General features: G+C 34.4%; 1 protein-coding gene across 1 annotated transcript; it reads right to left on the bottom strand.

Moving 5' to 3' along the window:
- Window positions 1-418: 418 nt before the first annotated feature.
- Window positions 419-27,391, bottom strand: LOC110666771 (serine/threonine-protein kinase BSK1). Its single transcript, XM_021827367.2, has 9 exons — window positions 26,909-27,391; window positions 26,672-26,807; window positions 24,651-24,784; window positions 24,420-24,525; window positions 9,141-9,226; window positions 7,723-7,911; window positions 1,720-1,884; window positions 1,522-1,635; window positions 419-874 (listed from the first exon to the last, which is right to left on the bottom strand). Exons 1-9 carry the CDS (start codon window positions 27,218-27,220, stop codon window positions 620-622), a joined length of 1,497 nt encoding a protein of 498 aa, XP_021683059.2. The 5' UTR covers window positions 27,221-27,391; the 3' UTR covers window positions 419-619.

The following is a 27,391-nucleotide window of genomic DNA, read 5'->3' as shown; positions in this document are numbered from 1 at the left end:
GAGCAATGTGTAGGTGAGTTGTGTGCTTGAGCATTCTAGAGAAGCACAAGAGCTAGGCATGTTTGCTGGTCTTGATGCAGCACTTCCAGAACAGTATTGGTGTTCTTGATGCAACACTTCCAGAACAGTACTGGTGTGCAATCGTCTGAGCATTTCTAGCAGAATACAAGTGCGTAAGGATGCTCTTTTCAGCAGTAAATTGGAAAGATAAAGTGGAAGGCATTGTGGTGCTTTCAGTTCTTCCACTCTCAAATTTATTATTGCGGTAACAATTGCAATTGAGGTAATAATAATAATAATAATAATAATAATAACTACCCATTGCATAGCCCATCACACTTCGGCATTTTGCCTCCCCAATCCCATGGGCAGAAAGTGGAGGAAAATCAGCAGGAAGGTGCATTCAAGAACAATCAAATCATCATAACCCATAGCTAGCTCAATTAATTCCCAACAAACAGGGAAAATTACTCATGCATTAATGCAACAAGTCTGTCTACATTACATTTCTCTCTTTTTTTTTTTTTGGAAAAAAAATCAATTCAGGGCTCAAATTTTACACAAATTTTGGCTTGGACTCATTGACAATGCATTCGGTGTGTGGTTTTATTAATAATTCTCATGATGTTTTCCCACCTCTTTGCTTCTTTTCTTCTAGTGCAGTAGCTTCATTTAACATTTCAGAAGCATCATTATGCATATCAAGTTTGGCAAGAGCAACTGACTGCATATAGAAGGCTGTGGGCCACTCTGGATATACACACTGTGCTTGCATTGCATCTCGAAGGGCAGAATCTGGTTGATCACATAAAAGATAACAAAGACTGCGCCGTGCAAAAACAGTAGGGGAAACCATGGTTCCCATATCTATGAACTGCAAATGAAACAAAGCAAAGTAAAATATATTAATGATTCCAAGTTTTTCGAATGTAGTGTCCTCGTCTCGTATATATTTGTGTCTTGTTAATGCCTGTGTGCATAACGCAAAGGTAAATGAAGAGGATGCTTACGACCTAAAATGACGTATGAAACTATAAATATAAATGTTTAAAAATAAAATAAAAATTGACAACTTTTACAACTTAATACAAAATTATGAGCTGCAAAAGGAAACATTGTAAATTTTTGGATGGAAAAAGGAATAAAAGGAAAAAAAAAATGTAAAATGAAGTACAATGAAAGACAACAAAATGACCAATCAATTTAGCTCAGTGGCACTAAAATTGTCTTCTAGGTTGTACAGTCTCAAGTTCCCACCTCAGTCAAAGTCAAATCAACCAAAACAATAAAGAAAACAAAATGAAGCAATTTCTTGCATCTGTTGTGAACGTCCATAGAACAACAGATAACCAATGGCATGGAGCTGTGGAATAGGAAATAAAAAGGGCAGGATTTTTAAGAATATGTATCTATGCTCAGGAAGCAGAAAATTCCACAATACTCGGTGTCGTAGAGCCACCTAGTAAATAACCTACAGCATGAAAGATATGGATGAATATCTGGTCAACTTCTCATGCATACCTGGGAATAACATTCGATGGCAGTTTTAAAATCTTTATCACGGAATGCAAAGTCCCCTCGCTTCCTTGACTCCAGCATATCTCTCATTTGCTGTGTCCACTCTTGGAAAGATAACTGGACCAAACCACATCAAGTTAACCTCACAACATAACATTAGAGAATAAAAATATACAAGTTGTTCTTATCCATATCAATGACCTCATTCGTTCCTTCATCATCTTTGTAGTGTGTCATAACCAAGATCTGATGAATAGCTGTGAGGTCCATCCGTGAACAGGCCTCACCCATTGGGGAAAGAGGGCGCCTAGGAGTAGGTGGGGTTTCCTCATCTTTTGAAATTCCAAGCATTACATAGGATGGAACCTGCAAATCAGAATAATGGTAATTAGTGTCTACACAAGAAGAGACAGTAAATTGATCTTCCTCAAACCATAGGCATCAATTCTACATACCACACCCTATTTCATGAGTATATATTTTGGAAATTTCATGTTCATCCCTTAAACAGCAATGTGGACTTTGAATCACAAAGGTCTAAACTTTATCTATGCAAAATGTGCGTACACATGCACACATAAAGCCCTGACCTCATATGCATAGTTATTAAAGGCTCAAGGCGCACTAAGGCGCTAAGAGGTCCTGGAGCCTAGACGCAAGGCGCAGGTGCGCGCCTGAGAGAGGTGAGGCGCAAAAGTAAAAAAAAAAACTAAAAAAATCCATAAAAGTCAAATAAATGTGATGTTTTTCCTTTTTCCTTTGGCATATATCTTGAAATAGGTGTAGGTGTAACTTTTTTTTTAAAAAAAGATAATAATAGAGTAGTAGTGTTGAAAATGAAAATATAGGAGGTTTGTGATCTTGGGTGTGCTAGTTTGATGACTAGTTATCACCAGTAATACTACTTCCAAAAACTTCCTAGTGTGCCAATATAGGATTCTTGTAGATCGACAAATATTAAGGTTAAGTGGTAGTACTTTTTGCCAATGAAAGTCCTCACTAAAGATGGAAATAAAGAAGGCATGCTTTTCTAGAACCTTGTACCTGGAACAAAGGCGCAAGACTAGGCGCATAGGGTTCGAGCCTGGTGAGTCTTGAGCCTGAGGCATGGCTGAGGCGCGCCATTTGATAACTATGCCCATATGAATAGTTACACAAATAAAACAGAAGTTGGCTTGATCCTATACAAGGCATGCTAAATGTTGCAGACTGAATTACAAAGGCGTCGCTTAATCCCATTTAACACATGAAAGAAATGGAGCTGATCACTATGAAGACCAAAACAGTGAACTTCGTACTTAATATTTGCATATTATATAGTTATTTAAGTTTTATAGTCATTTTGTCCTTTTATTGATTAGTTTTAGCTAATTTCATTGCTAATCTAATTAGTTTTTCATATTTGTTAATTTTAGTTTTAATTTGTGAATTTCTTCTTGTTTTATAGGTTAAATGGTGCCTTTGAAGATTTAGGAGTCAATTGCATGTGTGAAGAGTAAATTCTAAGCAAAAAGATGCCAAAAATGAAGTGCAAAAATTGTTGAAGTTAGTGGCCACCGAGAATTGCACAAGGAGCTGCTCAGCCCGTGCAACTTGCATCCAGAAAAATAGAGTTGTCAAAAGTTGCCAAAAGTTGCACAGGACCCCGCATGGCCATACAGCTGCTTATACAAAAATTCAAAAAATAATTTCAAACACACCGAAAGTTGTATAGCCTCCTATATGGTCGTGTAACCACTTATGCAGAAATTTGAAAATTGTTCAAAGTTGCCAAAAGTTGCATAGCCTCTTGCATGGCCATGCAACTGCTCATGCAACAATATGAACGATTGCTCAAAAGCTGCTGGGAGTTTCACAGGGACCTACTTGGCCATGCAAGTCCATCCTCGCCCATCCTTCTCAGACCTAATTCTCTACATAATCCTACACAAGCACTTGCACAGCCATGCAACTTTATTGAATTCATCTAATGTGACAATTTACACGTGCAATGACCTGAAACAAGCTCCATTTTTAGCCTATTCTAGGGTTTTTGTCAGAGGATATAAAAGCCTCCTTACATCATTTTTTACTGTTAGAAGAAAGATTTTGAAAAAACAAGAAAGAGAAAAGGGCAACACACCATGTTTGTCGAGTAACCTTGGATTTGCCTTCTTTACCATTTCCTCATGCCACACATCGGGTTTTTCAATTTTAGTTTATTTTTCATGTTTTATTTCATTTTTTTTATATAGAATCTCTTGTATGAACATGGATTATGAGTAGTTTCTTAAGATTCTGGAATTTGGATATAATATTTGAGTTATTTTGTGGATTTGAACTAGTTTAGTTCAGATTTTATAATTTTTATGAGATTTAATTCATTTCCTGTGTGTTTAATGACATACTTAGTGTAGGATCCCATTAAGTAATGTTTTTAATCTTTAATTGAAGAATCGAAAGGAGAAAATCAAGTGATAGATAATCAAGAAATTGACTTAATTATCTTATATCTAGAAATAGATTAAGGTTTAAGAAGATTTGTATAGATTGATTAAAGATTTTAATAAGTTTTAGCTGATCTAAATACCGCAAAAGTAGGATCTTATCAACTAAGAAACTTTTTGTTTCTCGAAAGAAATTTCAAAAGATTTTAAAATTGATCTCCTTTAAACTCATAAATTCATGAATCGGGCTAGCTAGTAAAAATCCCAAATTGATTTGAATATGAACCCCTCCCTAACTCCAGAATTGTCTTTTTATCAATTGTTATTTGGAATTTTAATTTTAAGTGCTCTTGCTAATCTCATTTACCAATTTTCATTAATAATATCTTGTTTTCTTAATTTTAGTCAATTATTAAATTAGTTAATTGTTTACATTGAGTTTTGTATTTTCATATTTTAAACTTCAAAATTCCCAATTTCTTTAAATTGTTTGATTAAAATACAATTTTCAACAAAGTTTGTTTTAAATCAAAATTCAATTGAAAACTCGACTCTTCGAGGGAATAATATCTATTTCTATAGTACTTGAGCAACTCCTGCACTTGCAGCCAGTGTGTATGAATACCATATAAGGGTGCAAAAAAAGTAGTGGATTTAATCCCATATGAAGCACGATGGAGCAAATTTAATTCCATAATCCATAAAATTAAAAAAAAAAAAAAAACAAATAGTGAGATTATTTATTTCTCTATACAAAAAAGGTATAATTAATTTCAATAAAGCTTAAAAAAAAATAAAAAGAATAAGAAAAAAATGCAAATTTCATACTGTATGAAACATAAAAGACATGTATGCAGACTTCATCCCACCTAAAGCGACAAAATAAATAAATAAACAACTGAATAAACTTCATCCTAGATAACACAAGTGTCCTTGATCTAGAACTAGTACAGAAACACATTCTCAAAGAGTAAAGAAACAAATTTCTAACAAGTACGCAAATAAAGAAGAGGAAAAAAATTCTAAAATCTTATTAATGGTCAACAATGATATCATTATAATCTCTCTCATAAAATACCTAGACATAGGTATTCATAGTTTATCAAAGCTATTCATGGTTTACAAACTAATCCTACTATTAACTAATTAGGAATACTAAAACAAACTCAAACTTCCTAGATAAAATACTAAACCTAATATAACTCTATAAATATTCCTAAATAATAATAATAATAATAATAATAATAATAATAATAATAGAATTTCTAAACAATAAAAATCTAAACTTCGTAATTCTATAATGAATACTCAACTCAACTCAACTAAGCCTTTATCCCAAAAATTTGGGGTCGGCTATATGGATTCGCTTTTTCCACTCTGAACGATTTTGGGTTAAATCCTCAGAAATGTGTAATGCTTCTAGGTCATGTTGTACTACTCTCCTCTAAGTCAATTTAGGTCTACCCCTTTTTTTTCTTTCTATCCACTAACCTAATGTGCTCTACTTGTCTAACTGGAGCCTCCGTATGTCTACGCTTCACATAACCAAACCACTTCAATCTCCCTTCTCTCAACTTATCTTCAATTGGCACCACTCCTACCTTTTCTCTAATACTCTCATTACGGACTTTATCTAGTCTAGTATGGCCACTCATCCACCTTAACATTCTCATCTCTGCAACTCTTATCTTAGATGCATACGACTCTTTCAGTGCCCAACACTCACTACGGCCGGCTGTACGGTAAAATTTTCCTTTCAATTTATTGGGAATCTTACGATCACATAAAACTCCCGTGGCATGTCTCCACTTCAACCATCTGGCTTTAATCCTATGACTAACATCCTCCTCAGATCCCCCATCTACTTGAAGGACTGAGCCTAGATATTTAAAGTGATTACTTTGGAACAGTACCACTCCATTCAAACTAACTCCTTCCCTATCACCAGTTTGGCCTTCACTGAACTTGCAATGCATGTATTCTGTCTTCGTTCTACTTGACTTAAAACCCTTCGACTCTAGAGTACTTCTCCAAAGTTCTAGCTTTCTATTGACTCCTTCTCGTGTCTCATCTATCAGAACAATATCATCCGCAAACATCATGCACCAAGGAATACTCTCTTGTATATGTTTCGTCAGTTCATCTAAAACTAATGTAAAAAGGTAAGGGCTTATGGCTAATCCTTAGTGTAATCCAATTGAGATCGGAAAATCTCTTGTGTCCCCTCCCACTGTGCGCACAATAGTAGTTGCTCCTTCATACATATCTTTCAATACTTGTATGTAACTAATAGATACCCTCTTTTGTTCTAACACATTTCATAAGACCTCTCTTGGAACACTATCATAAGCCATCTCCAAATCAATAAAAACCATGTGTAGATCTTTCTTCACATCTCTATATTTCTCCATCAAGCTTCTAATGAGAAAAATCGCTTCCATAGTTGAACGACCGGGCATGAAACCAAATTGATTGAGAGAGATAGAAGTATCATGACGTAGTCGATGCTCCACAACTCTCTCCCACAACTTCATAGTATGGCTCATGAGTTTAATTCCCCTATACTTTGAGCAACTCTGTATGTCTCCCTTAAAATGAATCTTCTTCCAATACTGCAACAATCCCTACATCTTACTTTCATTAGAAATAATTGCAATACTTTGTATTAAAGAATGCAACTTGGTCATTGGCATCTGTCTTTTGACTCATTGGATTGGGTTTTCAAATTCAAAAGGAGATTTCCTTGATTAATACACCTTATGGAGTAAATAATCTCATATTCAATCAAGAACTATGACACGGCATTTAAGACAGTGTTTACACACATTAATTTCCAGTTCATGGGTTTCCATCAATGTCAAGTAAGAACAGTCAGAATTTTTTGTAGAATGATAAACACTGTCTTTAGAGGGGAAGGCCAAACCTTGACAAATAATATGCTCACAATAAGATTTTTGGACTATTGCTTGTGGCAACAAGTCCTACATTAGTAGTGTACAAGAAAATTAAAGGGCATATAAGCGTTGGCAAACCAAACCAAAATGGCTTAGACCATTTTGGTAATTGCGAACCCATTTTGAAGCCCAATTTAGTGTATAGCCCTACTAGTTTGATATTCACGCTCCTTAGCCCATAATTCTCAACATGGTATCAGAGCAATCAGGCCTAGCAGCCATAAATTCCCGAGCCCCAACAAGCTAAAGCAATGAGCTAAGCCCCAGCAAGCCAAACTCAAGTGGATCCATGGCCTAACCAGCGAGCTAGACCTTGAGGACAGAGCCAAGAGGAGCTAAACCCAAGTTAGACAGTCAACCTATGCAATGGCAAGTGACAACTAGGCCTATGAGACCCTACAAGCTTGACTTGAACCCAGTTGCACTTAAAAGGGAGTGTTGGAATATCGCTTGTGGGAACAAGTCGCACATTAGTAGTGTACAAGAAAATTAAAACGCATACAAGTATAGGCAAACCAAACCAAATTAGCTTAGGCCATCTTGGTGATGGGAGCCTAATTTTGTGTCACTCATCGGCCCATAATTCTCAACAAAGATCATTCGTTAGCTGCCATTTCTTTTCTCTCTCATGTAGATATTGGGTGATGTTTCATGGGTTTTTAATGCAATCTTCAATTCAATTATAAAATGTAAACCAGTATTCCCTAATAGCATCTAGCAAAAGACAACAAAAAAATACTTACTAGCCTATTATAAAGGAACAACAACAGATGAATTGATTATTAATAGAAAACAAAATGGTTGAGAAAACTTGAATCTCTTACATCGAGTTTCATTTGCAGGGAAGCCAGTGTTCCAACAAGATCCTTCATACTAGGCCGTTCTCTGGGTTCATATTGCAAACATCGAGAGGCAAGATCAACAACCACAGTTGCTTCTTCTTTGGAGTAATTTCCCTCCAAATGTGAATCCATTAACAGATTTATGTTTTTTCCTCTTATCATATCAAGAGCCTGTATACATGCAGAGTCACCAAATCAACACCCAAGATTGTCTTGTAAAATAGACAAAAACTGAAGAAATATCAATATTGCATGAAACTCTTATGTTATACATACAAGTCCTGAAAGACCAATAGGGTCCTTTAATGACATATGAAGGATGGACATCAAAATGATCATGCAAAATATTACCCATGTTCAATGTTGATAAATTAACCATTTGTCATTTATGCTGGTTGCCTTTCATAAATATCATGAAAGATATCAACAAAGATGTAAAATAAGATTCAACTGCATGTTAATAACCCATTTACCTAGTTATTTCACTTATCACATAAAACTACAAATATTGCCACAATTAAATCCAAAGTGAAGCACCAAGATTACAGTCCAAATACCTTTGCTCACACTGAAACTTCAAGTAAAATGCTTCGCTTCAAGAAAGTCAAGATAGGATGTATGTAGAATCAATACCATTTAGTTTTGAGTTATTTAACTAAAAGCCAAGGACAGTGCTACATGGGGACTAAAGGGAGCCCATGCCTTTCTACTACCTCTAAGTTTTTTAATTAGAAATTTTTACAATTATATTTAAAAGTCTATCTATTAGTAAATATAAATCACAATTAAATATTGTTTACTATTTCATGTTAATTTAGTTAATAAATATTTTTTGTTTATCAATCATTCTCAACTTTAAATAAAAAATGTTTATTTTTACTTTATTTTAAAATAAATTTTGCTAACTTTTTTAGAAAAGCAGTGAATAAAATAGATTGAATTAATAACTTGGTGAATTTCTTCAAGTGTAATAGTTTAGAATGAAAATATTTTTGTATGTATAAATATAAAATATAAATTCTAGTTATAAGTAAATATAAAAAGTTAATAAATTATTATATAATTTTCTTTGGCCCCTCCAAATACTATCATCAAGCTCCATCACTACTAAAAAAAAGGAATGCCACATGGCAAACTCTTGAAAGGATTTACTTACTTCACATAGATAGATAGATACGAACGAGAACAGATTACATTCAGTTCAGCTCCACTTATTTAATAAACAAGCCAAATCATTAATGAACACTTAGCTCATCTACAATCATGTTTGCAGTTTATTCAAAATCCTTTTATATATTAAAAAGAAAAAAGAAAAAAACCATTTGAATGGCAAATTTTTGTTTAAGGTCATGGCCTCTTATTTCAATTTGCATGATGGTACCAAAACATATGCGACTTACATGACTTGGAGGGATATGCTTTCCACTTATCAAATCCAGAAGAATGGTACCAAAACTGTAAATAACACTTTCAGGGGTGACCCTTCCTAACAAAAGAAGCATCAAGTCAAATACAAACAAGAAAATAATCACACAATTTGAAGAAATAAATAATTATTTTTCCACAATAATATTCCAGCAAAAGAGTTAGTCATGCATATTGAAATGGTTATTGCAATTCATTTTAAACAAAAGAAGAAAAACACAATCAAATCATTCTCATAAGTGAATACCACGCCCCAAAAACATCATCTAATATGATAAATAGGTTGTAGCAAATACTAAGTTTTCCATTCTCTTAGGAAAAACTAAACCTGGAAGGCTAAGTATATGTAAAAAGCAGTTTAGTGAGAATATCATGACACAATCTAGAGTTGACAGAGTAGCCATCAACATCAAAAGTGGTTTTAATACATTTGCAAATTTGTCAACTATGCGGCAGATAAAGAGTTCTCAAACTAATTAAAATTTTGAATGGCTTCATTGTCTTTTTTACAGAATGCAATCGCGTATATAAGTTATACCAAGACTCATCAGTTCACTGAAACACCAAGATATTGAGTAGGGCATTAAACGAGCCAAGTCCAGTTTTTCTTTGGTCAATATTGGTTCATTCCTACACTTGAACTTGGCTCAGATCCAAATGAGCTTCAGCTTTCTAGCCTGAACACAGCTCAACCTAAAATATAGCCAATCTGAGGCTCAGTTCCATACCTAAAAAGAGCTCAGAGCCCAAAAAATTTGTGAACTAATATACTATCACTTATGCAGTATGCACTTTTTTATTTAAGGAATAATCACATTCTGCACCTCATGCTTTAAAACATTACAATGTCAATCATGAACTTTATAAACTACAGCAATTAATATCTTCATTGGATTTTCTTTTCTCAAATTAAGATTCATTTGTCCATGAAATTGTAAAAATAATTGATTTAGAAACACAATTACTATGTCGGAAAGGCGAATACTTTCAATTTTTACATACAAAAATAATTGATCTAAGAATTACAACTAAAAATATTTAACTTTATATCTAGAACTTCCCTCTAAGATTTCTCACACATACTTGACACAGCATGCAGCGCAGGAATTATGGGTTGAGAGAAATTTCAAAAAGATAATTCAACCAAAGTAGCCTTTGAAATTCAAACTAATGTTAAGGTTGATATTGTAACATTTTAAAGTATGAGATTCAATCTATAATAATGCCAAAAATTAGAAGTGCTTAGTGTAATTATCCCTTTATTTTAAAATGAGCTCCAAGTGAAGGCCATGGAGGCCTTGTTTCATGCTTCAAGAGGAGAGCTGTCCCTTCATATGAGGAAGATAGCCCCCTCAAACTCATCAGTTCTTCACAAATGATGTGGATCTGAGTACACATCCATTACTCTTCCTTCTCTCTATTTTCATTGATCAGGGTCCTATGTTTTATAGCTAATATCCTTTATTCTAGAACTCCATTTCAGATCTACGACCAATCATTACAATGGTCCCACTATAATCTAGAGCCATATTTATTGTCAAAATTATGATTTAAGCAATCTGAAATTGGTTAATGAAAAAACTCTCTTCAAATCTTAAATGACTAAATAAATAAGCATAAACAAACACATTCACAAACATAATCAAGCCAAACTCACCTATATTCAGGTTTGGTTCATTTATTAAACAAGCCTAAATCTGTGTTTAAATTGGTCCATATATCTCAATAAAGGAACACCAACTATCAACTTTTATCAAAACTATTCACAAGCCATTCACTCAGCACACTGTTTTTTTAATGCCCTAACATTAACTATCAACTTTACGCAATTATGTTCAGTATATGCAGTTTGAGAGACATCAGTTGCTAAGGTAATCGAGATAGCACAACAGAAAATTCCAAAGTTAACTTCTAATTCCTCTTCCCTTGTTCTAGTTGCACTCTATCAATCATCTTTCTTTCTTTATTTGCTTCAGGAGAAGGTTAGGGAAATATACAACCACTACCATAGAAATATGATGTGATAGGTGTTAGTAGTATGCCCTAGAGCATATCATTTAGTATGTATCTTGTACATATTTTATTAATAAAAGGCATTTTCACTTTTCCATTTACATAATATATTTATGTGTAATAGAAAAGGTCCATTGATATTTTGTTAGAAATTCTATTATTAAGTTGTTAAGAATATGAGTGACAGTATTTCTAGCACAAAGTATCATAAATAGGTTCACAATCGAAGATACTTCACAATAAGGACATGACTTATTCAGAAAGATTGTATTCATGTTTGTTCCCAAGTTATTTATATGAGATATAAATAAGATGGAATGGTGAGTCTCATGACATATAACAAACATGATAGGCACTTATACATGATAAGTAGGTCGAACCAGTGACATTTATGACAAGCACATGGAGTTTACTCTTGTCAATATATTGTCATAAATCATATCAGTGCATATAATCTTTAGACCTGAGATAGCACAATTATCTTGTATATAGGTGGTTTGAGTTTGATACTGCTTTCATACTTGTACTGTGTATGGGTATATGGGCATGTGTTGGCTCCTACTAGTTATATATGGAGGTAGGTATTAATCAAGATGGAATCTGTTCCTCTAAGTAAATAGGGATAAAATCTTATGTTCATTTAATTGTTCTTGATGTTTCAAGTTCCTGGCCAGGACAAATAAATTTAATCAGAAAAGAGTTTCTGATAAAAAAATCTTTTAATCAAGAACTGGAATTAAAAGAGAACATAATATTTATAGCAAATAGAGTTTGACATAAACCATGACTCCAGCTTGAGTTGAGATTTTGTAACAGAGAGATTCTAGTGCATGGTAACATATGATTATAGGTTCATTTAAGGTAAACCTTATTACTAATTGGGTAGCCATGGCATGCTATGCTAGGTGTTAACTATGGTCTATGAGGTGTATAAAATGATTTAGAGAAATCATTTATGGTAAGAAAGAGTTTTGATGATATTAAGAGTTGAGATCATGTCTCATTGCCAATTAGTGATGAGCCTAATAAGTCACACACATACACAAGTAATCACCAAATTAAATATGATTTAATTAATTAATTAAAGAGTTTAATTGATTAATTAAATATGTTTGGTTTGCAATTAGATTGCAAAGTCCCTAGCATGGCTTGAAACCAAATCTAGGTTATTGGATGTATAGTATAAGTTAAATTTATATTTAATGTGTTTAAATATGAATTTAATTAATGAGAAAATTAATTAATAGAGATTAATTAATTAATTAATTTATATTTGATATAAATTGATTAGAAGAAGAGAAATAATTATTTTGGGTTGAAAACTCAAAATTAAGACAAAGGGGTATTTTGGTCATTTCACAAGGTGACATATGGCACCATGAGATGGTGACACATGGTACTACACATAAGCTTGTCATATGTCTTTTAATCATGTAAGATGATTAAAATCAAGATTAAATATAGGTTTGACACTTGGAACAATGTGATTGGGTCAATTAAACCTAGAGCCAATCAGAATGTGACATGTGGCAAGGGTTTTAAGTGATGACCTAGCTATATAAGTGTTGTTATGAAAGGATAAAACGTGTGGGCTGCTGTTCTTCTTTGGTGCAGCCACCCAAAGAACATCTCCCCTCTCTTCTTCTTCATCTCTCATCAATTCAAAGAGATTAGCCATCAATCTCTTGAATTAAAAATACTAGAAATTGTTTCTAGTGTCCTGTTTACATCTGTAATCTCTCAAAAGGCAAAACTTGATTTTCTAATTCATAGAAAAAGCTTTAGAAGCTGTTCAAGAGCTGTCATAGGTGATCTTGGTGTTGACAAGCTAGAGGGACAACATCTGGTGCCCTAAAGACGCATCCCAAAGGTGCAAAACACACTGCAGTGCATCAAGAGGTTAGTGCACTTGTTCTTAATCTAATCTAGGGTTCTAAAATTAATCTGATTAATTCTAAAATCTTAAATGGCAAATATAGATCCAAAAACATATTAAAAAAGTTTTAATATGTTGTTTATCATTGTAATCAAATAAATAAAAATGAATCTTGCATGATGCATGTGACCCTAGATGAAAATTTTTTATTTCAATGATCTAAACTTATGTTTTTCATGTTTCTGCTCCTTTAATTGATATCAGAGCCACTATATTTGCTATTTAGATTGTTGATTATATGATTTAATTGTGTGGTATAATCATGAGATGATAGATCCATTGCTGGTTGCAAGAAAGGTGGCGGCTTGGGTGATGAACACCATCAATGGTCTCCAAGGTGGTGCGCAAGGTTTGGCCTTGGAATCTGCAATTGTTACATGTTCTAAGGTTCATCCTATAACTAATTAAAATGTTTAATTAATTATTTTAATCACACAATTAAATTTTGATTCAAATCTGAATTTTTAAATTTGTTTGAATGTGATTCAAATCTAAATTTTTAAAGTTGTTTGAATGTGATTCAAATCTGAATTTTAAATTTGTTTGAATGTGATTCAAATCTGAATTTTTAAATTTGTTTCAATCACATTCAAATCTGGATTTTTAAGTTGAATATGAGATATTCAATTTAATTTAAGTATGTATGTTTTATTTAATTGTTAAATAGTGATATGCATGATGGATGATCATGGACTATAAAATACCAATGTGATTGGATTTATTTCTTTTATGTTTCTTTGGGTTGTAATTTAAATTAATTTATTTTAATTTATTTTTGGGCATGTATTATTAAGGTTGTAATAATTTTTGGGTTGTAATTTCATTTATTTAGTTCTTGTAAATTCGCCTTGGTATGCCAAGGATTACTACGTAATTGGATTGCAAGAAGATCAAGGAGGTCAAGAGTATTGGTGGGACCAGTGGGAGGAATTCAATATCAAGTGTTGATTATGTACTCCTTCAGCAACTCTTGTAATATGAATGAATGAAATGCACCTAGGAATGCCCTGATTCAATTCTTGATGGCTCAGAATTGAATCCCTTAGAAAAGTCCATGATTATACCATATTTACTGTTTATCCATGAATGCATGAGATGTATGGGAATGTATGCAAGTACATGATATATGCATGCTAAATGGATAATGTGCAAAGTGAGACCTTAATAGTAATTAGGACGACCACAAAATCTTCCAAACAAATGATTAAGTTGGATATGTTATAATTAAAATAATTATAACATGGGTCCTCCATTGAGGCAATTATTTTAAGAAATTTTAAATACTTGCATATGATGCAATTAATTTAAGAGATTTTCTTAAGAATAATTGTTAAGCATGAGATGTTGTAAATATGTAAATGGTTAGGTAGGCAATATTGGATGTACCTGAGGACATTAAAATTATTTTCATAATTACTGACTCAATGAGATCAACTTGACTAATGCAAGATAAGTCAATAATGGATGTACCTGAGATTTTGAGGATTAGGGGTTAGGTAAAGGATTGAACCTCACATGAGATGTGATGGGCAAGGAGTTGCTCACTTATAGTTTATTATAATTCCAATAATGGATGTACCAGATGATGATCAATAGAATTATAAGAATTCAATCACCCACTAGAAATTCATCCAACTAGGATTTCCGTTTTCTACTTTGGAAGTGTAGGATTCGCTAAGTTAGTGGAAGGACCAATTTGATTAAAAGACCATAATCATTTTGGTTAAATACATGATACATTTAATAATTAATCTGGTTATTTTTCTCAGTTAATTTTCTTATAATAATGAACACACCACAATCACCACCATCCAATATCCTTGTAAACATACTTGATCGCAATAGGTTGACAGGAGCTAATTTATCTGATTAGCTAATAAATTTGAAACTTGTCCTGAACCTTGAACATATAGGATTTGTTCTAGACTCAAATGTTCCTGGTCCCTTACCTCCAGAGGCCACTCAAGAGGAACATGAAACTTTGGACAAGTTGAAGGAGCATGATATGAGAGCTAAATGTTACATGCTTGCTTCCATGAGTAATGAGTTACAGAAGCAGCATGAGAACATGCAGAGTGGGAGTGAGATCCTCCTTCACCTACAAGAGTTGTATGGTGAGCACAGCAGAAATGCTAGGTATGAGATATCTAGACAGCTATTCCGCATGAGGATGTCTGAGGGACAGAACATTGGGGATCATGTCCATAAGATGATTCGGCTGATTGAGCAGCTGGAACATCTTGACTTTAACATGGATTTCCAACTGCAGACGGATTTGATCTTTCAGTCCCTTCCTGAGTCATTTGGTAATTTTGTGACAAATTTTCATATGACTAAACAGGAATGCACTTTGGCTGGTTTACTCAACATGCTAGTTATTGCCCAAAAGAATATGCCGGGCAATAAAGGAAAAAAAGTAACTTTGATTACATCTTCTTCTGCTGGAAAGTCCAACAAGAAAAAAGGCAATTAGAAAAAGAAACCTCAAGTTCCAGGATATTCCAAGAAGATAGCCAAACAGAAAAACAAATATCAAAGCTGACAAAAGCAAAGGAAAGTGTTTCCACTGCCAGCAGGATGGGCACTGGAATAGGAACTGCTCAGAGTATAGCAAGTAGTAGCAGCTTGCAGTAACGAGATATTAGACTCTAAATTGGCATTGGTTCAACTGTTGAAGCCTTAGCCATAGGATCTAGATCTTAATACATGTGTGGACATGTTTTGTATTTAAATAAGGTTATGCATGTACCTGATGCCTTTTAAGAACATCATTTCTATATCTAGTTTGACTAGAGATGGTTATGAACTTCAGTTCATAAATGATGTTTGCAATATTTATTTTGGAAATAAATATGTTGGTTCGGGTTATATGTATGATGGACTTTATTATCTAGATAATAATGTTAAATACAAATCTAATGCAAGCAATCTAAAAGAATGCAATGCCATGATGAAAATCAACACAAGTTCAAAATATATTTGGAACTTAGGGTTAGATCATGTTGCAGAAAATAGGATTACAAAACTGGAGAAAATGAGAATTTTATCCTCATTGGACTCTGAGCCAACTCCAACTTGTGAATCTTGCCTACAGGGCAAAATGACTAGATCACACTTTGTAGGACAAGGGCTAAGAGCTGAAAATATTTTGGAGCTGATACATAGTGATGTAAGTGGTCCATTTAAAGAAATGGCTAGAGGTGTTTTTCATTACTTTATTACCCTTACTGATGATAAATCAAGGTTTGGGTATTTATAATTGATGAAATACAAATATGAATCCTTTGAAAAGTTCAAAGAATTTAAATCTGAAGTAGAAAATCAAACAGGAAAGAGTATTAAAGCTCTTCGATCAGATCGTAAAGGTGAATACTTGAGTACTGAATTTGATGAATACTTGAGAGAGCACGGCATTGTTTTCCAGCTGACTCCTCCAGGAACACCACAGTTGAATGGTTTATCTGAAAGGAGAAATCGTACCCTATTAGATATGGTACGTAATATGATAAGCTATACTGATATGCCAATCTCCTTTTGGGGATTTGCATTAGAATCAGCTTGGTATATTCTGAATAGGATTCCATCAAAATTAGAATCTTTCACACCTTATGAGATATGGCATGGAAGAAAACCAAGTCTTAAGCATGTTAAGATTTGGGGTTGTCCAGCTTATATCAAAAATCTAAACACTGATAAATTGGAAACCATATCAGAAAAGGGTCGATTTGTTGGATATCCAAAAGATAGCTTTGGATATTATTTTTATTTGCTTACATCACAAAAGGTTGTGGTAAGTAGAGATGCCACATTTCTTGAACAACAGTTTGTTCAAGAAGGAGGCAAAGGAAGGCAAATAAAGTTAGAATTGGAGAATTCTGACCAACCAACAGATCAGATGGATATAGACCCATCTAGTCAACCTACACCTATTGATGAAACATCTACAGCTGTTCTTCGTAGAACAACCAGGGTATCTCACCCACCAATGAGATATGGTTTCCTTCATGAAGAAGAACAAGAGTTGTCTACTCATGAAGAAGAAGATCATGGAGATGATCCACTTGCCTATGAAGAAACTATATCAAATATAGACTCTTCAAAAATGGATTGATGCTATGAAATTCGATATTGATTCCATGTATAAGAATCAAGTTTGGGATCTTGTTGACCCATCTGAAGGTATTATACCTATAAGGAACAAATGGATTTTTAAGAAGAAAATTAGTTCCGATGGAAAGGTAGAGACCTATAAGGCAAGGCTAGTAGCGAAAGGGTTTCGCCAAAAGCAAGGAATCGACTATGAGGAGATTTTATCGCCTGTTGCCATGCTTAAATCAATTAGAATTCTATTAGCAATAGCCGCATACTATGATTCTGATATTTGGCAGATGGATATCAAAACAGCTTTTCTCAATGGATACATTGAAGAAAACATTTTCATGGAACAACCTAGGGATTTTGAATCCCAATATGGTTCCAAAGTGCGCAAGCTAAAGCAATCCATTTATGGGTTAAAACAACCTTCAAGGAGTTGGAACATCCGTTTTGATAAAGCCATCAAGTCATTTGGTTTTATCAAAAATGAGGATGAGCCATGTATATATAAGAAAATTAGTAATAGTGCCATCACTTTCCTTGTCTTATATGTGAATAATATTCTATTAATATGTATTGACACAAGTATGTTGACAACTATAAAGGCATGGTTGTCAAATACATTCTCCATGAAAGACTTAGGGGAGACAACCTATATTCTTGGGATTCGCATCTATAGATATAGAGCGAAAAGAATAATTGATTTATCCCAAAATCTATACTTGAAAAGGTGTTAAAGAGATTTAACATACTTGATTTCAAGATAGGATTGTTACCAGTAAGACATAGTATCCACCTTTCTAAAGAGATGTCTCTAAAGACACCTGAAGAAAGAGAGAAAATGGCCAAGATTCCATATGCTTCGGCTATTGGAAGTTTGATGTATGCAATGTTGTGTACTAGGCCGGATATCGCATATGTTATTAGTTTGACTGGCAAGTATCAATCCAATCCAAGTTTGAAACACTGGATAGTTGTCAAGAATATCCTTAAGTACTTGAAAAGAACTAAGGATTTATTCTTGATATATGAAGGTGGTTACTTGCAATTGAATGGTTATACTGATTCTGATTTCCAATCAGATATCGATGATAGAAAGTCTACCTCTAGGTTTGTGTTCATTTGTAAAGGAAGTGCATTTAGTTGGAAGAGTTCCAAACAGGGTACGACTGCTGGTTCCATTACAGAGGCCGAGTATATTGCTGCATCAGATGCTACAAAAGAAGTTGTTTGGATATAAGGAACCCCGATCTCACTAGAAATCCAAACACATAGGCGCTATCACATTATCAGAGAAATAGTTGGACAAGGCGATGTAGCCATGCAAAAAATAGCATCAGCTGAAAATCCAACTGATTCATTCACTCAGCCTTTGTCACAAGCTCAGTTAGACCGACATCTTAAGAAGATGGGTCTAAGGTATTGTAATGAATGGCTCTAGTGCTAGTGGGAGATTGTTAGTAGTATGCCCTAGAGCATATCATTTAGTATGTATCTTGTATATGTTTTATTAATAAAAGGCATTTTCAATTTTTCGTTTACATAATATATTTATGTGTAATAAAAAAGGTCCATTGATATTTTGTTAGAAATTCTATTCTTAAGTTGTTAAGAATATGAGTAACAGTATTTCTAGCACAAAGTATCATAAATAGGTTCACAATCGAGGATATCTCACAATAAGGACATGACTTATCCAGAAAGATTGTATTCATGTTTGTTCCCAAGTTATTTATATGAGATATAAATAAGATGGAATGGTGAGTCTCATGCCATATAACAAACATGATAGGCACTTGTACATGATAAGTAGGTCGAACCAGTGACATTTATGACAAGCACATGGAGTTTACTCTTATCAATGTATTGTCATAAATCACATCAGTGCATATAATCTTTAGATCTGAGATATCACAGTTATCTTGTATATAGGTGGTTTGAGTTTGATACTGCTTTCATACTTGTACTGTATATGGGTATATGGGCATGTGTTGGCTCCTACTAGTTATATATGGAGGTAGGTGTTGATCAAGATGGAATCAGTTCCTCTAAGTAAATAGGGATAAAATCCTATGTTCATTTAATTGTTCTTGATGTTTCAAGTTCCTGGCCAGGACAGATAAATTTAATCAGAAAAAAGTTTCTGATGAAAAAATCTTTTAATCAAGAACTGGAATTAAAAGAGAACATAATATTCATAGCAAATAGGGTTTGACATAAACCATGACTCCAGCTTGAGTTAGGATTTTGTAACAGAGAGATTCTAGTGCATGGTAACATATGATTATAGGTTCATTTAAGGTAAACCTTATTACTGATTGGGTGGCCATGGCATGCTATGCTAGGTGTTAACCATGGTCTATGAGGTGCATAAAATGATTTAGAGAAATCATTTATGGTAAGAAAGAGTTCTGATGATATTAAGAGTTGATATCATGTCTCATTGCCAATTAGTGATGAACCGTAAGTCACACACATGCACAAGTAATCACCAAATTAAATATGATTTAATTAATTAATTAAAGAGTTTAATTGATTAATTAAATAGGTTTGGTTTGCAATTAGATTGCAAAGTCCCTAGCATGGCTTGAAACCAAATCTAGATTATTGGATGTATAGTATAAGTTAAATTTATATTTAAAGTGTTTAAAAATGAATTTAATTAATGAGAAAATTAATTAATAGAGATTAATTAATTAATTTATATTTGATATAAATTGATTAGAATAAGAGAAATAATTATTTTGGGTTGAGAACTCAAAATTAAGACAAAGGGGTATTTTGGCCATTTCACAGGGTGACATGTGACACCATGAGATGATGATACATGGCACTACACATAAGCTTGTCATATGTCTTTTAATAATGTAAGATAATTAAAATCAAGATTAAATATAGGTTTGACACTTGGCACAATGTGATTGGGTCAATTAAACCTAGAGCCAATCAGAATGTGACATATGGCAAGGGTTTTAAGTGATGACCTAGCTATATAAGTGTTGTTATGAAAGAGTAAAACGTGTAGGCTGCTGTTCTTCTTTGGTGCAGCCACCCAAAGAACATCTCCCCTCTCTTCTTTTTCATCTCTCATCAATTCAAAGATATTAGCCATCAATCTCTTGAATTAAAAATACTAGAAATTATTTCTAGTATCTTGTTTACATCTGTAATCTCTCAAAAGGCAAAACTTGATTTTTCTAATTCATAGAAAAAGTTTTAGAAGCTGTTCAAGGGCTGCCATAGGTGATCTTGGTGTAGACAAGCTAGAGGGACAACATTTGGTGTCCTAAAGACGCATCCCAAAGGTGCCAAACACACTGCAGTGCATCAAGAGGTTGGTGCACTTGTTATTGATCTAATATCAACTTAACTCAACTCAACTAAGCCTTTATCCCAAAGATTTGGGGTAGGCTATATGAATTCGCTTTCTCCACTCTAAACGATTTTGGGTTAAATCCTCAGAAATGTGTAATGCTTCTAGATCATGTTGTACTACTCTCCTCCAAGTCAATTTAGGTCTACCCCTTTTTTTCTATCCTCTAACCTGATGTACTCTATTTGTTTAACTGGAGCCTCCGTATGTCTAAGCTTCACATGACCAAACCATCTCAATCTCCCTTCTCTCAACTTATCTTCAATTGACACCACTCCTAACTTTTCTCTAATACTCTCATTACGGACTTTATCTAGTCTAGTATGGCCACTCATCCACCTTAACATTCTCATCTCTACAACTCTTATCTTAGACGCATACGACTTTTTCAGTGCCCAATACTCACTAACATATAACATAGCCGGTCGTATGGCTGTACAGTAAAATTTTCCTTTCAACTTATTGGGAATTTTACTATCACATAAAACTCCCGTGGCACGTCTCCACTTCAACTATCCTGCTTTAATCCTATGACTAACATCCTCCTCACATCCCCCATCTACTTGAAGAACTGAGCCTAGATATTTAAAGTGATTACTTTGGGACAGTACCACTCCATTCAAACTAACTCCTTCCCTATCACCAGTTTGGCCTTCACTGAACTTGCAATGCATGTATTATGTCTTCGTTCTGCTTAACTTAAAACCCTTTGACTCTAAAGTACTTCTCCAAAGCTCTAGCTTTCTGTTGACTCCTTCTCGTGTCTCATCTAGAACAATATCATTCGCAAACAACATGCACCAAGGAATACTCTCTTGTATATGTTTCGTCAATTCATCTAAAAATAATGTAAAAAGGTAAGGGCTTATGGCTGATCATTGGTGTAATCCAATTGAGATCGGAAAATCTCTTGTGTCCCCTCCCACTGTGCGCACAATAGTAGTTGCTCCTTCATACATATCTTTCAATACTTGTATGGTACCTAATAGATACCCTTTTTTGTTCTAACACATTCCATAAGACATCTCTTGGAACACTATCATAAGCCTTCTCCAAATCAATAAAAACCATGTGTAGATCTTTCTTCACATTTCTATATTTCTCCATCAAGCTTCTAATAAGAAAGATCGTTTCCATAGTTGAACGACCGAGCATGAAACCAAATTGATTGAGAGAGATAGAAGTATCATGACGTAGTCGATGCTCCACAACTCTCTCCCACAACTTCATAGTATGGCTCATGAGTTTAATTCCCCTATAGTTTGAGCAACTCTGTATGTCTCCCTTATTTTTAAAAATAGGTACTAAAATACTCCTCCTCCATTCATCAGGCATTTTCTTTGAGTTTAGAATCTTATTAAATAATTTAGTTAACCATGCTACTCCCATATCTCCCAAACACTTCCACACTTCAATTGGTATTTCATCAGGTCCACAGGCTTTACCCACTTTCATTCTCTTAAGTACTTCCTTTACTTCTAAAGATTTAATCCTTATAGTATAATTCACATTCTTTTCTATTGTTCTATAGTCTATGTTCACGCTATTACCATTTTGACTATTATTAAAGAGATCATTAAAATAATTTCTCCATCTTTCTTTAATGTCCTCATCTTTCACCAACACTTTTCCTTCTTTATCCTTAATGCACCTAACTTGATTCAGATCTTGACATTTTCTTTCTCTCCTCCTTGCTAATCTATAAATATCTTTCTCCCCTTCTTTAGTTCCAAATTTCTCATATAACTTTTCAAAGACCTGTGCTCTTGCTTGACTAATTGTCTTTTTGCCTCTTTATTTGCTATCTTGTACTGTTCATATGCCTCATTATTATCACATTTAGGTAATTTCTTATACCATTCCCTTTTTCTCTTCACTGCCTTTTGTACTTCCTCATTCCACCACCATCTCTCTTTTGAGGATGGTCCATGTCCTTTAGACTGTCCAAGTACATTTCTAGCTACTTCTATAATCTTTGATGCCATCTGTATCCACATATCATTAGCCTCCATATCCAGCTTCCATACTTCGGACTCGAGAAGCTCATTTTTGAACTTCACTTGCTTTACTTCTTTGAACTCCCACCACTTTGTTCGAGCTACACTATTTCTTCTGACCTTACTTGAATTGTTACTAAACTTAACATCCAAGACCACCAACCGATGTTGACTTGTTAAAGCTTCTCCTGGAATGACCTTGCAATCCTTGCATAGAGCTTTATTTGTCTTCCTGGTTAAGAGGAAGTCGATTTGGCTTCTATGTTGCCCACTTTTGAAAGTCACTAAATGTGACTCTCTTTTTATAAGGTAGGTATTTGCTAGTATTAGGTCGTATACCATAGCAAAATCCAGGATGTTTTTTCCCTCCTCATTTCGACTGCCAAAACCAAAACCTCCATGAACATTCTCATAACCTTGTCTATCACTTCCTACATGTCCATTCAAATCTCCACCAATGAAAACATTCTCTTCATTCGGTATGCTTTCCATTAAATCATCCATATCTTCCCAAAACCTTTGTTTACTCTCACTGTCTAGTCCTATTTGTGGGGCATAAGCACTAACTATATTTATTGTTTCTCCTTCTAATACTAGCTTTACTAGTATAATTTTATCTCCTACTCTTTTCACAGCTATTACTGCGTCTTTCAATGTCCTGTCTATGATTATGCCCACTCCGTTCTTGTTTATCTCCTTTCCGGTAAACCACAGTTTGTACCCTGAATTACCAACTTCCTTACTTTTCTCTCCTACCCATTTAGTCTCCTGAATGCACGCAATATTCACCCTTCTCCTTTCCAAAGTATCCATAAGCTCTATTAATTTTCCTGTAAGTGATCCAACATTCCAAGTACCAACCTTGATCCTCCTCCTATCCTGCTCCTTCCTAATTGGTCTCCTTTTATGATATCTTCTATTGTTTTCTATATCTATCTTGTATTCTGTTCCACTATCTGTTCTACTATCTGTCCTGTGGACTAACTTCTTTACCCACACCCGTCCATGATGTGGGAACCCTTGCTCACTTAACACCACACCCGAGCACCGGCATGGCCCGTCGCTTTCGGTGAACGCCCTACACCCTTGCATATTTCTCACTGCACTCTTTCGGTGAACGCTGGTTGTCACCTACCGCAACCCTCCTCCTTTATCCGGGCTTGGGACCGGCTAAGCGCAAGCTACTTAGGCAGAGTTGTTCTTGATCTAATCTAGAGTTCTAAAATTAATCTGATTAATTCTAAAATCTTAAATGGCAAATATAGATCCAAAAACATATTAAAAGAGTTTTAATGTGTTGTTTATCATTGTAATCAAATAAATAAAAATGAATCTTGCATGATGCATGTGACCCAAGATGAAAATTTTTTATTTCAATGATCTAAACTTATGTTTTTCATGCTTCCGCTCCTTCAATAGGATCCTAAACTAAAGTACAATTATGAAGTACATGTGACAGTTCCCATAGGGAAAGCAATCTGGTTATGGTTAACAAAGGCATGGATTCCAACAACATTAGTGATTTTGAAATGAATGAATATTCCAGAGTTGTTGACATCTTTATTCACTTTCCCTTTTTTTAAATACACATTTTTTTTTATATATCCAACTTGATTGAAGAGCACCAAAAAATAAAGGGTGAGAGATATATAACTGAGGACAATCAGAAGAAATGGTATTACAGTAAATGCAACTTGGATAAAATAGATACACCTGAGTCAGATCCAGTTTGATAGTTGATACAAATTTCCAAGGAAATGAATATATGCAAACACTTGAGAAGAGAAACTGGAGCATAAATGAGAACATAAAACATTTTAAACAAAATGACTGCTGTTACCATTTCTTAGGTACTCAGGAGGAGTGTAGGCAAGATTTGTGCTATAACTTTTCCCATCCCTACTATTTTTCATCAAGCCAAAACATGAAAGGCGTGGATCTCCGTCCTACAAAATCCATTCATTGAAATTGATAATCAACCCGGATGGACAATTAATGCTTATGAAATAATCAGAAAAATTGCCATGATATTAAAAAAAAAAAATCTTGTCAAACCATGGACAAGAAATACCTCATCAAAGAGAACCCTATATGCATTCAGATCATGGTATAATGGTCGGTCCTGAGAACTGCAATAATCTAAGGCTTCAGCAATGCAGAAGGCTACTCTTAATCGCATTGCCCATTCAATAGTTTGGTTTTCCCCTGTGAAGAATGAATAGATACTTGACTATAGACTAGATTTCTTCAATTTAAGAGACCATTTAATAGAATAAAACAGTTAAAATTATAACATATAAGAATCAAAAGAACAAAATTTTAGAAGAAAATACTCAAATTGTAAATGATTGAGATCCATTCCAGGTGCCCTGGATTGATCTATACCTCCTTAGCAATAAAAACTTTTGAATTATCTCTGTTTCAACCAATAGCCATTGGGATCAGATGCTAATTAGGGGTCTGAGAGACACTACAAGGGTATGTTTGCAGCATATTGTTTGCAAATGGGCAGATGATATTTTTGGCATGACAATTGGATCCTCTTTTGTATAGAGAGGGAGCTCTCAGTCAATAGAGTATTAGTTACACGCTGAAGTTTCAGGATACAATTACCCTAACATATGGAACATGCAACATTTGAGGAAATAGTTGCCTAGTAAACTGGGGTTTTCAATTCTGAAGGCACTTGAGTGATATTGGTACCATTTGATTTGGTCCATAAAAGCCATTTTGAAACAAACACTTATTGCATGTATCTAGCTGTAGTGTAAAGAACAGGCTAACAATAAAAGACAGCAATTCTCTAATGAAACTTTTCAGGAAAGGTTTATTGTTTCTTGAGAAGAGTTGAGGAATCCAGAGACCGTATATATGATATGGTAGTTTTATCAAGAAAATTAAAAATGGTGACCAGGAAATCAATTTTGATTGAGCGACATATAGGGTTCTGCTTGTTGCAAATGTGAAGGGTAAGAACCCAGGGTTTTAATTCTCAAATCCCATGGACAGGAATGCCTGAACTCACTGGAAAAAGGTAACAACAGAAAAGAGATAGTAGGTGATGCCAACATCAGAATTTCAAGCTTTGAGATTAATGTCACAAAAAGGCAAAAGCAGAAATCTATGAAAAAGCTAGTGCTTCCTATGTTTTTTGTTTTTTTTTTCTTTGTTTTCAGTTTAGTCACCAATTTAGTGCATTTTGTCTCTGGAGTTTTGTCGGGTTATTTGTATACGCACCTCCTGGCTTGAACATATTATAAAACTCCCTTGTTTAGTTAATACAACATAGAAATTTACTAGGTATATCAAGCCTATGTCAATGAAAACACTCCACAAGAAAAAGAACAATAGAATGATCCTACCATTGCAAATGATATCTTTTACTTTCTGAACATGTATAGTAAAGGGAGAAAAACCAAAGAAACCTACCACATTACAACACCTGGAAGAAGCTACTCATAAGCAAATTGAAAAGACAATGGCCCGCGCAGGGAGAATTACAAACATCAAAATGATGCAAAAGTTATTTAGGAATGGTAATAAATAATTTAACATTTATCCGTCAGATTGCCAAAGAAACCTATAGCCAAGGGAGCATTAACCTTATTGGAAACACAATTTCAATATCAGAATAACTCAGGAATCAAACCAAACTGAAAAGAAACACAGAGACAATAAATCATTAACACACTGGCCTCAATCAATTTATATAAATAAAATATAAAATGTGAGTTTTCATTTCATTCTTTCTTCATCAGATATTGCACAATACCATGATGAGGGAGATTCAACACAAAAATAAATAAATAAAATGCCAACTCAGATAATAAATTTAGCATTCTAGGAGCTACCCAGGCATTTTCAAGGCACATCCATAAAGGCTTGAAGAACAATTAAGAATGCAACAAATTGGGAGTGTAAGGAGGCTATAGAAATAAACCGATAAAATCATCAACCAAATAATCAATTCAAAAATAAATGAGGCCAACCGGTAAAGATAGCAGGCCTCAACAATAAAGGCAAGAACAATATAATCAATAATTGAACAAAACTTGTCAAATCAAATAAAATAAATAAATAAATTATACATACAATGAAATAAATGCTTAGCCAAAGTATCATTAGGCATGTATTCAGCAACAAGCAACCTCTCATCTCCATCACAGCAGTACCCTATCAAATTGGCCAGCATTTTATGCCTCAGCTTCCCCACACCCCATGCCTCCTCCTAAACGCAGAAAATTAGCAGTCAAAACCCACCTCACAAATACAATCAAACCACCATATAAGCCAACAAATTACAAGTTAAACAAAAAGAAAGAAAGATACCGCAAACTGCTTAGGATCGGGCCAAGCCATCTTGGTAAACTTTTTAACAGCGATCCCGCGGCGGTTCTGAAGGCGGCCTTTGTATACAAGATTGGGGGCCTTTTCACCGCTCTCTGAGACGATGTTATCAGAGCTGAAGTTGTTAGTGGCTGCTTTGAGGTCAGAGAAGGAGAATTCACAGAAAGATGGGACTCCAGTAGTAGGGTCAAGAAGAACAGAAGGTGATGGGTTGTTTTGATGAGGGTGGGATTGTCTGGTGTGGTCTTTTTCCGGGTGGTTTTCAGCTAGAAATGAAGATTCACAGCAACCCATGAGTAGGGAAGGAGATTCGTATGCAGTGAGCTATAATCAAAAGGTTGAAGGCTGAAGAAGATGAAGAAGAAGAAGAGGAAGTATGCGCAGCTTGGAGGAAGAAAGAGAAAAGAAAAGAGCATTTGGATTGGCGTCATGTATTCTCCTTTTTTTTCTTTCTGCTGTTGTACG

Source organism: Hevea brasiliensis, chromosome 1 (assembly GCF_030052815.1).
Source record: "Hevea brasiliensis isolate MT/VB/25A 57/8 chromosome 1, ASM3005281v1, whole genome shotgun sequence".
NCBI lineage: Eukaryota > Viridiplantae > Streptophyta > Magnoliopsida > Malpighiales > Euphorbiaceae > Hevea > Hevea brasiliensis.
Note: the sequence above shows the minus strand (reverse complement) of the source record. Positions and strands in the feature narration are given on the sequence as shown.

Excerpts from the sequence above, each read along its gene's own strand:
- LOC110666771 (XM_021827367.2), bottom strand. The coding sequence starts at position 27,220 with ATGGGTTGCTGTGAATCTTCATTTCTAGCTGAAAACCACCCGGAAAAA. Across the intron at positions 24,785-26,671 it reads GGCTAAGCATTTATTTCATT|GGGAAAACCAAACTATTGAA; the intron begins GTATGTATAATT and ends CATTCTTCACAG. Across the intron at positions 1,885-7,722 it reads CCCTGCAAATGAAACTCGAT|GTTCCATCCTATGTAATGCT; the intron begins GTAAGAGATTCA and ends TCTGATTTGCAG.